Source organism: Heptranchias perlo, chromosome 32 (genome assembly GCF_035084215.1).
Source record: "Heptranchias perlo isolate sHepPer1 chromosome 32, sHepPer1.hap1, whole genome shotgun sequence".
NCBI lineage: Eukaryota > Metazoa > Chordata > Chondrichthyes > Hexanchiformes > Hexanchidae > Heptranchias > Heptranchias perlo.
The window spans coordinates 24,285,988-24,304,730 of NC_090356.1; the positions used below are offsets into that span (position 1 = coordinate 24,285,988).

Below are 18,743 nucleotides of genomic sequence, written 5' to 3' on the forward strand. Positions count from 1 at the left end.
GAGATCCACCCGTTAACCTTCCGGGTTTTGCACCTGGAAATCTCCCCACCCCCCACTCCCTTCCAGGCTCTCAATTAAAGTTTACCCCCTGGAGTATCCACACTTCACCACTGACTTTGAAAATAAGTTACCACTTGACACCCCTCTAACCTTTTGCTTCTCCACCATTAATTTCCATTAGGTACTGCTAGACTCTCAATTACATCTGCAGTAATAACTTCTAAATAACCATCTGGTTGTGGCTGCCTGCATGACCCAGCTGCTCTTTGTGCTTTTTCCAATGTTCCGTCTTACAGGGAAGCCAATTGCCCACTATGGGCAGCCATGTTGCTATGGCCTTCCCCCACAATAAGAAATTATATATCTTTGCATATAAATATTTAATATACTTCTAATCTATAGACATTTATAAATAGAACATACTATGTGTGGGGAAGAGGAAGAGTTTTATTTTGCTTTTCTTTTGTCCTACCAATGAGGTACATAGCTTAACTGCAGCTTTGTTGTAAGTGTTTTGTCCTTCATCACTCAAGAGAATAGAAACGTTTTGCAGGCCAACCCCTAGTATCTTGTATACTAGAACCATGGGAGAATCTTGTGCAGATTGTTGTTGGAGGCCAGTAGTTTGCACCAATTCTTCACACTGTAGATATTGATGTGATCTTTCTAATCATAGATTGCCTCATAATCCCTCTGACAGAGACCAGAAATGTGATGCTGTACATAGATCATTGTTGTCAAAATAAAGAAAGTGCTGACTTTCAGTCCATTTATAATTTCTTTATGATTCATAGATTTTAACTGAGCTCGAGCACAGTGGAGTAGGTCGAAACAAAGAGCAAAGCGCCCGAATGTTGGGCCACCTGGTTTCAAACGCACCTCGCCTTATCCGCCCATATATGGAGCCTATTCTCAAGGTAAGTGAGAGGGAATGACATTTCCTACAGTGATTATTAGTGTAAAGAGATAAAATTGTCATTGAAAGTTTGATGTTCATTAACAAGTAAGAGCACATTATTAGATGTTGGAAAAAAGTATATATACTCTCAAATGACTGTATGCTTTTTCCCAGGCCTTAATCTTAAAACTGAAGGATCATGATCCCAACCCTGGTGTAATTGTTAGCGTCCTTGCTACAATAGGGGAACTTGCCCAGGTAAGGTTGATATTACAGCATGGCTAGTTCTGTACAATAAGATTTGTTGCATTTATGGACCAGAGACTTAAATACAAATTGTGCAATACATGCTGTTAGAATGAAGTTGAATCATGTTGGAGGATTGCACTGGCAATGAAGAGTAAAACATGGGAAAAATAAAGAAAGAACAAACATGTATTTATATAGTACTTTTCATGACCTCAGGATGTCCACAAGTGTTCAAAGCCAATTAGATACTTTTCAAGTGTAGTCATAGTTATTGCAGATAAACGCGGCAGCCGATATGTGCACAGCAAAGTCCCACAAATACAAATGTGATAAATGACTGGTTAATCTGTTTTGGTGGTGTTGGCTGAGGGAGAAATGTTTGCTAGGACTCCCGTGGAACACCCCTGCTCCACTTCGAATAAAACTGTGATCTTTTATGTCCACCTGAACAAGCAAATGTGAGTTTCGGTTTGATGTCTCAATCAAAAGATGGCACTTCAGACAATGAAACAGTCCCTCAGAATTGCACTAGAGTGTCAGTCTAGATTGTGCTGAAGTCCTGCAATGGGGCTTGAACCCGGTCAGAAATCTTGAACCAGTATTATAGGACTGATATGCCGTTGATAAGTTTGGTGTTTCATGACTGGTTCACTGAATCAGCCATTGTGACAACAAAGGGTAGTATATTCGCTATTTTGTTACCCAGAACAGAGAATTTGTCAGACATTTGCTAACAGAATTGGAAAACTAGATATCATCAACTTATCAGTCAAAAAGTCTGCTATTTACGTGTTATCAAGGAGTTGCAGAAACAAATCAATTTTTGTTTCTGGTGGATATTTTGGTTATCTATTGATAGTTTTTCTGGCTTTATGTGTATGCAGAATATAAGAAATTCCAGAATTAGTTGGTATTCTAAAATTTATTCAGCAGAATTTTATTTTGCTATTTGTAACTGCCAGACAGACTGCAGGGTGGGAATATCTCACCTGCTTTCAGGTTTTTAGCTACATTTGTTCTGCAACTTTTTATAAATCATACCCATGTACTTAATGACCTTGTAATTGCAAAATGATTTGCTTTATTGGTGAAGGTATTTTGCTGATTTTCTGACTTGCCTTCAAGCATGTTTCTTGAAGGTAGAATGGTGACCGGCCAGTGGTAAGGTTGATTATTGCAAATCTGTTCACCAATTGATAGCTTTCTTTAATTTGAGGATCCTTACGGTTAGTAATATTTGTTCCTGTAGGTGAGTGGACTGGATATGAGGAAGTGGATGGATGAACTGTTTCCCATCATAATGGACATGCTTCAAGACTCTTCGTCACTTGCAAAAAGACAGGTAGACCACTCTACACACCCATGTATTTATGTTACTGCTGTGTTTCTTTGCAATAACAATCTAAATGACTTCCTCACTGAAGTGTTTGGAAATTTGCAAGTTAAGTGTTTTTATTTTTATATATAGGGGATGATGATGTATATGTGTGCCTGTATGTGAGAAAAAAATAACTTGGTAACAAAGGAAAGTCTCCTGTATGTTGAAAATTGAATCATGGCTATCAAGTACTTCAACTGCTGAAATGGGTTTCCAATGTGATGATTCAGCGTGAAAAAGAAACATGGTTATTACAGCTGCAACAAATAAACTTTATGAAGAAGTCACCTTTGTTTAAAATCTTTCCAAAGTAGTTTGTTCGGTTGTGGATGGATTCTGGATTACGTGATAGGCCACAGCTCTCATTATTTTGATTACTGAAAGAAGTACGACCTCAGTTTTTCTTTTGATCATCTTCTCTTCTTGGTCATTTAACACTGGAAAAATTGAAGAGAAAATTTGGGATCTAATCTAATTTGAGATAGGGATTTTATTTTAATTTGAGATAGGGAAGTGAAAGTCTGTACAACTTCAGTTATGTTGCTTCGTACTGAATTTGTCAATGTGAATGCTGTGAAGACAGGCAAAATTGGCAATGTCTTGTTCTATTTCCCTGACTTCTTCAACTAAGATACTGTAACCAGAAACGGCATATGGTTTGCATTCTCACATAATCCAAGAGACTGGCTGATGAGGCTTTAATGGCCTGCCGCTTCAGGTACTGTGGAGAACTAGAATGTCCTCTGGAGAACTGTGTGTCATTTTTTTTTAAGACCAGCCCAGTTGATGTTCTGGAATCTAATTCTCAATGCGTACTCATTTAGCTACAGGTTCTTGGCAGCATATGAGGAAGAGATTGGTAGAAGGTTATGGGAGAGGCCTGCAGCTGCGCTTCAGTTTCCTGCCCCTCACCCCCCGCCAGGGTCAGCCAGGAGGCAGGCCTGCCTCGGGGGTGCCTCATGCTTATATTAATGGCCCTGGACAGGAAATCCTGGTGCTCCTGGGCCTAAACAGGAGCAGTGCACTTTGGGTACAATGCTTCTATAGAGCGCTGGAGCAGATGGGCGGCAGCAAAATTGGCAAGAGTTGTACTTCTGATCTGCCTGGGTTGAAAACAAGTTATTGTAGCAGCAGTTGTCAGCTGATTGCCAATCCTCTGAGTATTTTTATTGCTGCATGTGTAGCACAGATTTCAATCTGACACAGACATGAGTAATGAATTTAACTTGGATGACTTATTTGTGCAGAGGGAAAAATTATATAGTTGCAGTGTGTTGGTGAAGAAAGTGGAGATAAATGTAATTGTGCTGTTTTAAGATTACAAATCCCAGTCTCTTTTTTTCATTTTTTGCTTCTCTTACTCAGTCTTTGCTTTCACCTGGAAGGATAGGTGGACAGGCAAGAAGCTCTCAGACCAGGCCCTCATTGCTCTGAAAACAGGTTTTTAAGCAGATGTGCAAAAGGGGCTAGGGGAGATGGAAATCCTGCCCCCTGCAGGGGAGCACCTGGCCTCCACTTGGAGCTTCCCCCAGTTGATAACGCAGAAACTGGTGAACATAGGAGTATGGGGGAATCATGAGATTAAATGCACAACCCCTGTCTCACAGCAATGGTTTCAAATGTTGGTTCTCCAACATATTGCATTGCTTTCTTGATTGGTAATCTTTTAATCTATTGTAGATTGCAAAGGTAAACAAATAATTTAATGTCCTTAGAGAAGAAATTCATTTGTGAAAGAGGCTTGAAATATCAGAATTTGGGTAAGCTTGGAGAGAGATATTTGGCAGTCATTTTAAAATTGCATTATTTTTGAATGTTTTAAAAAAAAATTACTCTGCTCCTTCAAATGCACTGTTTTACTTCCTACTCTTACACTGTAACAAGTTGGAGTGTGAAGCACTGCAGCTTTAACATCAGGAGCTCTCCATTGCACTTGAATCAAAAGTGAAACGATTTGAACTTGAATTTTTATCTGGTGGAAGCCCTGTGTGTTTTTTTAAATATTATGTATAGACTTGTTCCCTTAAGATGAATTTAATGGAATTACTGGAGAACAGATGGAATGTTATCTCTTTACTACCCACCATAGGCCCATTTGTCATTTAAAAAAAATCTTACTAAGAACTTTTTCCACTCCCTATGTTATCATTCTAGCCTGTGGTAGTAATTACATCTGACAATAACTGGCATCGAGGAACTTGTCATTCTTCAGTAGCTGGATGCTGTAGCCCCTGGATGTTGGCAGCAAAATGGGGGAGACAAGTCAAAACAGAGATAATATAAAGTAACTGGACATTTAGAAAACCCATTAAACAAATTGAAGGGTAGTGTTGAGAACTTGTGTATTCCCTGATGTATTTCGGACATTACTGCTTATTTAAGGCGTTGTTTGTTTAGCATTTGGAAACTAATTGTTGTACCTCAATAGGTTTTCTTTCGTGGTACAGATATATTGAAGGTGCAATATGTATATCAGCATTTCATTATCTAATTCAAGCAATTTAGGATGGTTTAAGTAAATCTATTTGTGCCTTTTCAGATGTGATTTTCAACAATTTTTTTTTAGATTGAGTGCTGTGAAACAAATATCTTTTAGCATTTATAATAATGTATGGAGAAACTGTGCAGGAATATTTTCCCTTTTGTGGGAAGTGTGCGAGATTAAAAAATAATTTGTAGTGCTTTTATTTGTGCAAAATGTATCATTTATTAATGATAGAGACTGGTTGCTTTTTGTATGTGAAGGAAATTAGTGGATGTATTAAAAGTTTTTTTTTGTTGAACTCCTCTTTCCCCCTTCCTCCTTCTCCTCCTCCTTGCCCCCTTCCTCCGTCTCCTCCTCCTTGCCCCCTTCCTCCTCCTCCTCCTCCTTGCCCCCTTCCTCCTCCTCCTCCTCCTTGCCCCCTTCTTCCTTCTCCTCCTCCTTGCCCCCTTCCTCCTTCTCCTTCTCCTTGCCCCCTTCCTCCTTCTCCTCCTCCTTGCCCCCTCCCTCCTTCTCCTCCTCCTTGCCCCCTTCCTCCTTCTCCTCCTCCTTGCCCCCTTCCTCCTTCTCCTCCTTCTTGCCCCCTTCCTCCCTCCCTCCTCTTCCTCCTCTTCCTTGCCCCCTGCCTTTTTAATTTATGTACAACTGATTCAATACCAAACAGAAAACATTTATGTATTATTAAAAATACATGTCAAGAACTAGAATTAACCACTGCTGTTTCTGTGTGAATTGGACAGGTGGCGCTGTGGACCCTGGGACAGCAAGTTGCCTGCACAGGCTATGTGGTGGAGCCTTACAGGAAGTACCCCTCCCTGCTTGAAGTGCTACTAAACTTTCTAAAGACTGAGCAAAATCAGGGTATTCGGAGAGAGGTAAGGCATGGAGCACATAAAAGAAGTATTAGCTACCGATACATAGTTGACTTAGGAGTATTGATCTAAACCCTTTCCATCGGTCGAGGGTAGCAATCTTTTTGATACAGTCGGAGTCCTAGAAGGTAACGAGAAATTGTTTTGCTTATTTCAGTATAGGTGTAATTCCATGATCCTGTGCTCCAAAGGGAGCGCAGGTCAGAGATAGAGCTACAATATCATAGCCTTGATTTCCTGTAGCGTGGATTTATCCCTTATGTGTTTTATTTTCCCCGTTTTGAAGTTAGTGTGTGTCATGCACCATCTCCAGGCCTAGAGAGTGATCAGTTAGACATGTTCCGAGTCCCCAGTGCCATTCTTAAGCCAACTCCTAGGAGGTGTACAAGAGCAACATGGAGGTGATGTGCTAACTGAGTTCCCACCCTAGCCAATCTTCCTCTGGAAAGTGCCTTCTCTTGATAACAATGCTGATACTATGATCTTGGCATGTAGAGACTCTCAAGGTGCAAACTCTAATTACCCATCAGTGCTGGATGATGTTTTTTGGGAGCAGTTAGCTGTATAATTTAATCTGTTGGAGATACACTGTACAAGGCAAGTGAATCTCCGTTAATTTGAAAAGGTTATATGAAAACAGCAGCTAAGACCTTAAGTTAAACTTGCTCCTTAAAATATGGTCTGGAAGGACTCAGTCTGGTTGCTCAGATTACATAATTTTGACAACCGATACTTTGCTGGCCACCAAACATGAGCTAATGGGACAGGTGGTTACCAACAAACATGTTGAAATTCTGCACCTATGCAAATGCAATAAATTTTTGCAACTGTACAAACACTTTTATTCACGTTGTGTATATAATGGAGCACTTGTAAAGTAGTCTATCTTCAACACCATATATCAAACAAACGCACCATTCCTCGCAACTCAAACAATCTATGAATTTGTAGACCATCATGTTGGGTCTTTTATATCAGCCCTGCAGCGCAAGCCCAGAAACTTACCTATAGTAGGGCCTAATTAAAAACTGCTAATTGAAGATTGAGCAGCGTTCCATCTATAAATTATAGATCCTAAGTTTAAAAACTGAATCTCTAGTTGCTGTTTTGAATTTAAAATATAAGTTTACCATAATTATCAAGAGGATTATTTGTACCCATTCATTATGTTGTGTCTGAGAAGTTGCTTCACAATTTTCCCACTTCAAAAGCAAAGGCTCCACTGCTAGCTCAGTGCATGAATACTCTGCTTGATGTGGTGCTGAGCTATATAGACCAGTAACGTTCCAGGTTTAATTCTTGGTCTGTGCTGAGCCAACTAATCTCAGCTAGGACAGCTGTAGTTTGCCTCAGCACCCTGAGGCTAGAGAGGGGAGAAATCAGCCTGGGTTTCCTTTCCTGATCATTACCCAATCTTCTCATACTGGAAAGTGCATGCATGTGGATTTCGAACGTGGACAGAATTGGGTTTGCTCCTGTGGTCCAATGGCCTGCCAGACATCCCAATTTAGGCTTAGATGTGAAGAGTGATCACTTGGAAAGGTGCTGGAGGACCGCTGAATCCTGTAGAATCATACTCCAGCATGAGTCAGTGCCATCAGGTCAGGAGGGGAGAAAATTGGAGTTTTCCCATTTGTGCCCTGCCATCACTTGGCACTGCTTTCTTTTCCTCTAATAGACTGCAGGAAGATATCAATGGCTGGTCAGGTAGGCAGAAAAGTGGCAAATGAAATTCAATCCGGATAAGTGTGAGGTAATGCATTTGGGGAGGGCAAACAAGGCAAGCGAGTACACAATAAATGGAAGGATACTGAAAGGTGTAGAGCAAGTGAGGGACCTTGGAGTGAATGTCCGCAGATCCCTGAAGGTAGCAGGACCGGTAGATAAGGTGGTTAAGAAGGCGTATGGAATACTTTCCTTTATTAGCCGAGGCATAGAATATAAGAGCAGGGAGGTTATGCTGGAACTGTATAAAACACTAGTTAGGTCACAGCTTGAGTACTGTGTACAGTTCTGGTCACCACATTACAGGAAGGATGTAATTGCACTAGAGAGGGTTCAGAGGAGATTTACGAGGATGTTGCCAGGACTGGAGAATTTTAGCTATGAGGAAAGATTGGATAGGCTGGGGTTGTTCTCTTTGGAACAGAGGAGGCTAAGGGGTGATTTAATTGAGGTGTACAAAATTATGAGGGGCCTAGATAGTGAGTAGGAAGGACCTACTTCCTTCAGCAGAGAGGTCAATAACCAGGGGGCATAGATTTAAAGCAGAAGGATTAGAGGGGAGCTGAGGAAAAAATTTTTCACCCAGAGGGTGGTAGTGGTCTGGAACTCACTGCCTGAAAGGGTGGTAGAGGCAGAAACCTTCAACTCATTTAAAAAATACCTAGATGTGCACCTGAAGTGCTGTGACCTACAAGGCTACGGGCCAAGTGCTGGAAAGTGGGATTATGCTATGTGGTTCATTTTCGGCCGGCACAAGCACAATGGGCCGAATGGCCTCCTTCTGTGTCATAAATTGTCTATGATTCTTTGAATGCTGCCAACCCTTCCTCCCTCATCCAAGTGAGAATTCTTCATGTGTGAGCTTAAGGCAGGGAGTGTCAGCAAAATAGTCAAATCTGACGCAGGCTAATTTCCACAAATTACCCCCTCCTTCCAGGCTAGAGCCACTGAGGTCAAATGTAAACAGCCTGCTTGAGATTAGCTAACTCAACACAAACCAGAAACTAAATCTGAGTTCTTTCTGGCCCGTATGACTTTGTTGCATTTAAGTCTGAGCCATTGGGTATGTTCAAATGGTCACTCCTGATGCTGCTCCGTGATCAGCGTAGCACTGAAGCAAAGCCTGGAAATTATATTTGCCCTATCGTGTCAGAATATGGATTCTGCACAGCCTGTGCTGCTGGGATGCACAACTTTTCTCTTGTGGAAAGTTGAGGCTGATGTTCCAAAGTTGTACTCTTTAAGACTCGTTGGGCTCGATATTAGGAGGATGGCGGGTTCGCAGCGGGGGGTCGATTGGGCGTGTGGGTAACGCTCCCAGTGAAATCGGAGTGCTCCGCACGGAATCGCAGGCTAATTGGAGCCACTTACCTGTGCTTCCGGGTTTCGCGCTGGAAAGCTGCGCAGCGGGCTGTCAGCTGGAGGAGCCCTATTTAAAGGAGCAGTCCTCCACTGACTGATGCTGCAGGAAATAGGCAAAATTACAGCATGGAGCAGCCCAGGTTTAATGATGCCTTACTCCAGGTATTATTGGATGGGGTGAGGAGGAGGGGGAGGACAGAGATCTTCCCCCCCCACCCCCGCCGGATGGGAGGAAGCGGCCTGCCTCTGCTACCAAGAAGGCCTGGCTCAAGGTGGCAGAGGAGGTCGCCTGCACCACCAACATACAGTGCAGGAGGCGCTTCAATGACCTAAGTAGGTCAGCCGAAGTGAGTACACTTGCTCATTCCCCTACACTCCATCTGCCACAACACCGCCCCCACCCCACATCTCCTTCTGCACTGCCAGCACTACTCTATCACATCACTCTTCACACCCACTCAAACCTCATCCTCATCTTACCTACACTTACTCACCTCGCCAGTTCTCATCCCGCCACTACCACTCAACCCAATCCTCATACAATCTCATGGCTCTATCTCATACTCACCCTCTCATGCATCTCTTTCACGGTCAGCCTCACTCAACCTGCCACTACCTGTGCTGCAGCCACAGGGCATGCATCACATATGTGCAGTAGGAAGCTTAAGGCAAACGTGTCGTGAGCATGAAGGGGATGCACAAGGGTGTTTGAGGGTTTGTCATGGTTTTTACCTATGTTTAATTTCTGATCAACTCACATAACATATAATATTGTCACCACTACTGCCATGTCTTTGCAAATCTTGTCTGCTTTGTGCAAAAATGCCCTTTCCTAAGGATCACTATGAAGACCCACAACTGATGCCACCCATTGTGTCACTGCAAAGTGGGTGTAGGTGTATTTGCAGGGCTCTTTTGTGCAGGCGACTGAGAGACGTCGGCGATGTCCCCGGTGGCACCCTGGAAGGATGCGGAGGAGAAGTTGTTGAGGGCAGTGGTGACTTTGACAGCGACAGGTAAGAAGATGGTGCTCGGGCCAGCCAGGAGCAGCTTGGCATGAAGGAGGCTGCAGATGTCCATGACTACATGTCGAGTGACTCTGAGCCTCCATGTGCACTGCTGCTCAGAGAGGTCCAGGAAGCTGAGCCTCGGTCTGTGGACCCTGTGGCGATGGTAGTGCCTTCTGCGACGGATCTCTCTCTGCGGTAGCCCTCCCTCCTGCTGTGCAGGTGGATGTGTCACAGCACTGTGTTGTGGGGCTCCACGTGTCCGAGGTGGACGGCCTGGCCGGCAAGGCTGGTGACGCTGTTCGTCCTCCGAGGAGGTCATGACTGCAGCTACGGCGGCCCCCATCCGGAAGATGTACATTTGAGGGGGTCCGCAAGGTAGGTACATGTGTCTGGACCCCGGGGTAAGTGTGCAAGTTGGTGAATTTTATTGTTAAGAGGAGGGTGGTGGAGGCCAAACTTTGTCCAAAGTGACAGAGTGGCCTCCTGCAATGAATGAGGGTCTCCCCACCTGTCAAATGGACCTTTGCAGCTGCCACAGGCTGATGGCTGCAACATGTCCATTTGAACTAGGAGTGTTTCCCCCAGTATGGGAAACAGTCCCAGTTGTTTGCAAAATCCCACCCCTCCTAAAATGTCATGTTAATCAGGTCTCTAAACAACCTGAAATACCTTAATGATTACTTTAAGTGGCACCCCGCCGGCTTTAATTGCCGGCGGGAGTCCCATATGCGGGGGCTGCGCGTGCATGTTAGCGCGTCACTGGGGAACCCGGAAGTGGGCGGGTTGGAGCCGGGCTTTGGACCCGTCCCGGGAATCCCCGATTTTCGCAGCCCCCCCACCACGAACGCACCCGCTCGGGGGTGAGAAAATCGAGCCCATTATATTTGTGATTTGGTGCCCTTTAAATTTTGTGGGGGAAAACCGATTTAATCTAAATATTCCAATTTGGAAAGAAAATCTTAGTAGCATGTATTATTTTGCTGGAAATTGAGGATCAAAATTTCTAAAAGATAATTTTAAACCAGAAGAAATAGGTTCTTGGTGTATATCAGTGTGCTGTAAAAGAAAAGCACTGTGGATAGAATGCAATTGCTTCAAAAGATTCAGTTTAATTGTCTCACTGATGAACATCCATTGGATGCAATAAAACTTTACTACAGCTTTAGGATAATGTGGTATTTTTCATACTGCAGCCACATTTAAAGACAATAGACCTGACTGCTGTTAATCCATAAAGCTAATTTTCCACAATCCTTTTCTCCTGTATCGGAGGGGGGGTGCGCTTCGTTCCCTCATAAGAATTTGTTCACGCCAGTTTTTTCATGCTGTATAGCATTTTTGTGTCGCTGGATATATTTTGTGGTGTGAAATCATAAAATATAAACTCTTACTCCTTATTACTTTCTTTCTTTATTTTGTTGTTTGGATATTAACCAAAATACCAACATTGGCTGCAGGACATGATTTGAAGTGCGATTATGTGCAGTTTAATCTGCTTTAACACAGTAAGATATAAAATTGTAGAATGTTAAAGTATCCTTTTTAATAGGAACATTGAAGACAGAAATTAATTCAGATAAGAATCATCAATTGCTATATGCGTACTTAAGTGCAAACTTGTTATTAAAAAATTATTGAAAATCAAACACAAGTATTACTTCTACAAAAATGCATCAAAGCATTCCAGTTTAATGAAAAACGGATTTTTTTCATACTGCTGCTCTTGGTGCTGGTGTTCGGGCAGCTCAGATTGCCATTCAAATCAGTTGGATATAGTTAAAAGTGACATTCACAACATTTGCTACTGCTGTTCAAAATTATGTTTACCATCAAGTAATTTCAAGTATTTTCCAATAAAATAATGTTTCTTCTGTCGATCACCTGCCACGAAGAATAACCATTTTTCACATAGTTACTTTGAAGTAGCTATCATTTATTCAACTGTTCCTACCAGTTACAGGAGTTATTGAACTTTAGGGCACAGATGACATCACCCATTTTCAAAAATTATCCAGGACTAAAATACTTTTGCAAGCAAATTCTGTGTGAGCCAGCGCAGTGGAGGACTGAGTTTTTCAGGAACTGGTTAAATGAATTGTGTCCTGCAATAACTACAGTTTAAGTTCACTTCTCAATATGTTTCTGTGCAACTTCTAAACAGAGGAATGGACAGGACTGGATAAGATCATTGTGGTCCATCTGGCCAGTCCCAAATAGCACAACATTCTCATCGTTTACACCTATCATTGCTTTGTTTGCTAAAATTCTATCCAGCTCCAGCTTCACTATGTTCCCCTCCATATTCGTGTAAAGCAACATGTTGTTTTGGATTGTAGGTTGTATTTGTAAAATAATTTTGAAATAGTTAAGAATGATAGTGTAGGGGAGAATAGGTTTTTGCATATTACCCACATATAATATGCATATATGGTCAGCAGCGTATATGGTACTAGGGTACATGCACTGCAATTTAACAAAGCACTATATATTGGTGATATAAAAAATCTGCTTCTCTTCTCTCTTTCCCCCCACCCCCACCCCCACCCCCCCACCATTCTTAATTATTTTAAAATTATTCAGGTGACATAAGAACATAAGAAATAGGAGCAGGAGTAGGCCAATCGGCCCCTCGAGCCTGCTCCGCCATTCAATAAGACGTAATGGCTTTTTTTCTTGCTAGTTCATATGCTGCAATACACTCTGTCTTGCACATCTGTTACGGGGATGCAAAGCAGTCTTTTTTTAAAAAAAAGAACAGCAGACATTTAATGTGGAGTCAGAAATTTATAAGCAGCTACAATTTCCCTCTAATTGATCTCAGTAGTTTACAAGTAACTGCAAGTACTTGGATTTGTCTATTTTTAAGAATACTGGAGTTGTGGACTTAAAGGGACAAGCAAGGTTAAACACTGCTTCATCTTAGCAGCTAAACATCATGACGGAGCTCCAGATTATCTGTGAGCAACACATCTGCTAGTGTTATAATAAAAACAGACAGTGCTGGAAATATACAGCAACTCTGTCAGCATGTGAAAGATAAAAAGACTGTTGAAAGAAGAGGCAGCTAAACCTTTAGGGATGGAGACCTGAGACCATTCTCACAAAGGGCCGCTACCTAGAACATTATCCTTTTTTTTCAGATGCTGATGGACTTTCTCCCTATATTCCGCATATTCTGTTTTTATTTCAGATATCTGGCATTTGTGTATTTTTTAATAATTTGAGGCACTTTGCATCAAAATGTAACCAAATTACAAAGTTGAGAATTTAGTCAGAGAATTTTAGGGACAAAGCCCACAAAATTTTATTAAGCCTCATTAATTTTTTTTTAAAAAAGCATCCTTTGTCTGCATCTGGCCATAATGGGGCTCAAAATTTTTGTTACACACTAATGACTTTAAATATTTTAAAACCCACTGCAAATGTTCCTATGTTTGTGTAATTATCATAGAAGTAAAGAAAATAATTTGTGCAAGAGATCTATGAGCGTGATGGTTGTATTTCAAAAGCTGCCAAATAAATGTTGATTTTTTTTTATATATATAAGACTTTTCTGATTATTTAACAGTAAGCCAGTCACCTTTTTCTCTGCAGGCTATCCGAGTCTTGGGGCTATTGGGTGCCTTAGATCCATACAAACACAAAGTTAATATTGGGATGATTGACCAGTCACGTGATGCCTCTGCTGTTAGTCTATCAGAATCTAAATCGAACCAGGATTCAGGTATGAATGTGTTTTTGCAATATGCATCTGTTATGGTACCAGTGACCTGAGGATATGGCTGATACTAACTGGCAGTATTGTGATGAGTATTAAAGAAATAATCACTTCAGCCTGGCATTCTCTTGATTTTTTAAAAAAAATTAGTTCCTCACTTCTCGTATTACTGGGGTGGCAGTAGAGATGCGACAGTTTACCTCCATCTTTGTGTTAGGAAGTGAAAAATTGACCAGAGTTCCTACTCCTGATCGTTTAGCTGCGAATCCTACTTGATTTTTCAGTGTGGCCTTTTCAGGAGGGCAGGATTAGCATTAACTGTAATGCCCTACTGTAGTCAAACAGCCTTCCAACACTCACTGTCTAGGCTCACACATGCAGAATGACCACTTAGATGAGTTTTCAGAGGGCTGCTGGTAGCCATCTCTCTCTTGTTCTTGTATCTTGTCCAGAAGTATGGGGAGGGTTATCACCTGTTTATCTGAGAGCGTCACTTAACCACGTACAATTATCCCTGACAACGGATTGTCATTTCTTTGTTGTCCACAGCAAGTCTCTGTTTGTTCTTCACTGATGACCTGTTGATGGTAAAGTTGTATCTAAAGAATTAAGGAACAAAGAACTGGTGCTAAAACAAACAAAATATTTCTGTCTTGTTTTTAAGTTTAACTTTGTCAAGTTAAACTGACAGTTACTTTTTGAAGCAAGCAAAGCACTGCAATGATCTACATCTTCATCCTCAAGCATTCTTTGGTGGTAGTGTAAGGTCATGTGGGATTAAATGTAACATTGAATACAGATTTTTTTTTAAATTGGAGCTAAACTCCCATCTAAGAACCAAAGGGTCTTAGATGGGAGTTATCAGTAGGATTTGGGACCGAGTGGCCTGAGAGATTTTTAGATGAAGTAAGTACTTAGCAATATTTTTATGGCCAAAGTTGAATGAGAGTTGCACTGCCCTCTCTATGACGGGTTATGGGAACCATTCTAAACTAAAACTGAGGAAATTACCTTTCAGGCTCATTGCAGAGAGCCTTTCAGAAAACGTTATGCTTAGATTCTGAGCTGTTGTTTGTAATCTCTGTGCAGTATTCTTTTATGAACATTCTAACTTTTTTTTAATCCTTGTTTCATCTCTTTCCTGGGCATGTTTTAATATGTACTTACACTGCTGAGTGTCTTGATGAAGCTGATAACATCATGAACAACAATTTTGAAAATCTGTAACTCTTCTGAATAGAAATTGGACCTTGGTGTGCAGTTGACAAGTTTTGCACATTCAGGACAAAATCTATTGTCTCTGGTCACTGCATTATAGATGCTGCAAAGTTATGCTTTATATAATGGGTCTATATTCTGCTCCAGGGACTAAGGGCTTCCCTGTCCCTCTCCCCATTCATTTGATACCAGTTTCTTTTTTCCCTTTTGTGTTGACTCTACTTTGTCCTTTTTAGTTAGGAAGTTAAAAAAATATATATAATGTATGCAGTCAGGACAGTAAACTTCACCTTCAATCAAAATGTGCTAGAATGCACCTCACTGAAGTGGCCATTCTTCATATGTAAGCCTAAACAGTGAGCGGTTGCAGGCTATTTGACGATGAGAGAGCACGCAGTTGAGCCCAAACTTGCTCAGATCCAAACTTGTATGCAAAGTAGCTTACCAGGGACTACTGAATTGTGATGTGTTTGTCTTATTTCCTAGAAACACTATTGACAGATTGTTTGTGGAGATTGATACATATTCTGGAGCTTGATTAGCTTTGGCGATCAGAGAGAAATGATGTTGAACTTTTCGGAAGGAATTGAAATTAAGTGGGATGGAGCTCATTGTAAGATGGATTGTACACGTGTCAATTGTATGATTTATATCAATTAGTGTTAATTGTTTTCAGGTGGTGGATATCAATTGGGGACTTTCTTGTATCCTTTTTATAGGAGAGCTTAGCTAGGGTGTGGTGTGTGTAAGGGGAATCTGGGTGAATAAAGTTTGGAAGTAACTAAATACCAGGCTCTAGTATTCTATCCTTCACCATTCTATACAATTTTAACAACATGGACTGTGGAACAAGTCGACTTAATGGGCCTTTTCTTCTTCCATGTAGTGTACGAAGATGAGTGCAACATCCTGTTGGCTTTTTTCTTAAATGTTGTGCTGTAACTGTGGACAGGGTTACCTTGTTGCAAGTAATTTCTGTGGTATAAAGGGCCAACCAAAAGAGTGGGACAACTAATTGCTGTCGGAACTTTTGACCGGAGGAAGAACTCACAAGAAGGAAATAAACTTTGTGGCTAAATTGTACTCTTTGAATGACAGATGGTCTATATAATTTATGGCTCAAGCAGCCCTGCACAGCTGGGTAGAAACACATACTGACCTTAACTGACTTCACGCAGACTGGATGTACCTTTTAATGCTCATCCCTTCATCCAGATGCACTTCAGGAAATCAAGAGTGACCTTGAGTAATAAAATATAATGATATAGGGTACAACTTACAGGTTGATGGGTTATTAACAATAAAGCAGCTACACCTGATGTGTTATGTCAGGATAGTGTGTAAATTTTATGTGAAAAGGTTTGAAAGTGTTACCATTAAAGTTCTTTTAGCAAGGATTATTGATTGAGTAGCAATGGCAAAACAGGAACTGTTTGTAAGGAAGTATTATGTGAGTAGTTGCAATTACCTGCTGTTTTAGGAAGGATTTGTGAATATGGTTTATAGCCACTGTTTTAATATGTTCTGTTAATCCTCTATCATAGTACCATTCTATTAAGAGAAAAGTTGAATCCAAGGGAGCATAAAAATCAGACCCCTCCAACCAGAGAAGGTTTGGTTTGAGACTGCTATATTCCAATGATTATAATTTGTTGTCATATAACAATTAATGGGGTCACCATTGACCTGAAACTTAACTGGACCAGCCACATAAATACTGTAGCTACAAGAGCAGGTCAGAGGCTGGGTATTCTGCGGCAAGTGACTTACTCCTGACTCCCCAAAGCCTTTCCACCATCTACAAGGCACAAGTCAGGCGTGCGATGGAATACTCTTCACTTGCCTGGATGAGTGCAGCTCCAACAACACTCAAGAAGCTCAACACCATTCAGGACAAAGCAGCCCGCTTGATTGGCACCCCATCCACCACCCTAAACATTCACTCCCTCCACCACCGGCGCACAGTGGTTGCAGTGTGTACCATCCACAGGATGTGCTGCAGCAACTCGCCAAGGCTTTTTCGACAGCACCTCCCAAACCCGCGACCTTTACCACCTAGAAGGACAAGGGCAGCAGGCACATGGGAACAACTCCACTTGCACATTCCCTTCCAAGTCACACACCATCCCGACTTGGAAATATATCGCTGTTCCTTCATCGTTGCTGGGTCAAAATCCTGTAACTCCCTACCTAACAGCACTCTGGGAGAACCTTCACCACATGGACTGCAGCAGTTCAAGAAGGCAGCTCACCACCACCTTCTCAAGGGCAGTTGGGGATGGATAAAATTTACACACTATCCTGACATAACACATCAATTTATGCTGGCCTTGCCAACGACGGCCACATCCCATGAACAAATAAAAAAAAAAAGACAGTTTTGATCTAGAGATTTTTTTGATTGTTTTGGTTAGCACGTGTAGCTGTTTTATGGAACGTATATGGTAAATCAGCCTTTGTCCCAGTTCTTCGCTTGAAATCTCTGAATTCTAAATTAATAGCATTTCTAAACTATTAAGTCTAGCTACACTGATCCATCTTAAATTTGTTCTATTTCAGATGGCAAATGGTTTACCATTCTTGTATGAGTTAGATATGTCACTGCACATAGACATTTATTCTCCAAGTCATTGTAGTTAATTCCTGATAAGAGCCAACCCTTTTTTGTTCCATATTCCAAAGCACAGACTGTGATGATGAGGAAGCTAACACATTCAGTAGTATGACGAGGCCATTGTTGGCGTTACTTACAATGAAGATACTTAGAAGTGGTAATTGCATGCTTTATGTAAGATTGTACTATTTTTTAATCATTCTGGGGATGTGGGCATTACTGGCAAGGCTGGCATTTATTGCTCATCCCTAGCTGCCCTGAGATGGTGGTGGGCCTTCTTGATACAATTGAATGGCTTACTAGGCCACTTCAGTGGACAGTTAAGAACCAACCATGTTGGTGTGGGACTGGAGTCGCATATAGGCCAGATCGGGTAAGGACGGCAGGTTTCCTTCCCTAAAGGACGTTGGTGAGCCAGTTGGGTTTTTTCCGACAATGCAACAGCTTCATGGTCACTTGAAGTGGCTTGTCTTTGTGGCTGGGTTAGCTTAACTAAGTGTATGGTTCCAAACGTTCAAATTTCAACAAAAAATATAATTTACTGGAAATCCAGTTTGACCAACGAGGTGTTAGTCTGAACATATCTCATGATCTTGTTAAATAGCTGGTTGCTACAACATCAAGATTGTGTTAGCATTCTGAGTGGATGAAATCAAATGGGCCAAAAGATCTTTTTTTTAATCCAGATCAATTTTGGATGTTGTAGAAGTACTTCAGTGCCTTGCTAACCCATCACCACACAGTCATTCCTGTTTAATTTAAAATATTTAGACCATACCTCAAGAAGATACTGCAGTATAAACAGCTGGGCTGTGGTCAGGGGCGAGGTATTGTTCGGAACCAATGAGAAATGTGTAGTGCTCTAATTTTCAACATGCACAATTGATGCCCCATTTATAGTGTTGTTGTTTATTTTCTTGTTTGCAGCTGATTACAGCACTAGTGAAATGTTGGTGAATATGGGGAATTTACCATTGGATGAGTTCTACCCAGCTGTTGCCGTAGTAACCCTCATGCGTATCCTGCGAGACACATCTCTATCAAACCACCACACTATGGTTGTTCAGGCCGTCACCTTTATCTTTAAATCTCTGGGTTTAAAGTGTGTTCAGTTCCTGCCTCAAGTCATGCCCACGTTCCTGAATGTTATTCGAGTCTGTGATGCCAATACTCGAGAGGTAGGTTTTGAAATGAGGGAATATAATAGTATAGATCAG

At 41.5% G+C, this 18,743-nt stretch overlaps 1 protein-coding gene across 4 annotated transcripts in view; it reads left to right on the forward strand.

The window, feature by feature from the left end:
• The window catches only part of mtor (mechanistic target of rapamycin kinase), a 265,629-nt gene that overhangs the window by 37,398 nt on the left and 209,488 nt on the right, over positions 1–18,743 (forward strand). For all 4 annotated transcript variants that reach the window (XM_067970643.1, XM_067970645.1, XM_067970644.1 and 1 more), the window contains exons 14-19: positions 795–917; positions 1,073–1,156; positions 2,397–2,489; positions 5,748–5,882; positions 13,571–13,700; positions 18,454–18,704. In XM_067970643.1, coding sequence (XP_067826744.1) covers positions 795–917; positions 1,073–1,156; positions 2,397–2,489; positions 5,748–5,882; positions 13,571–13,700; positions 18,454–18,704 — 816 coding nt within the window. The remainder of the gene's footprint in view (positions 1–794; positions 918–1,072; positions 1,157–2,396; positions 2,490–5,747; positions 5,883–13,570; positions 13,701–18,453; positions 18,705–18,743) is intronic.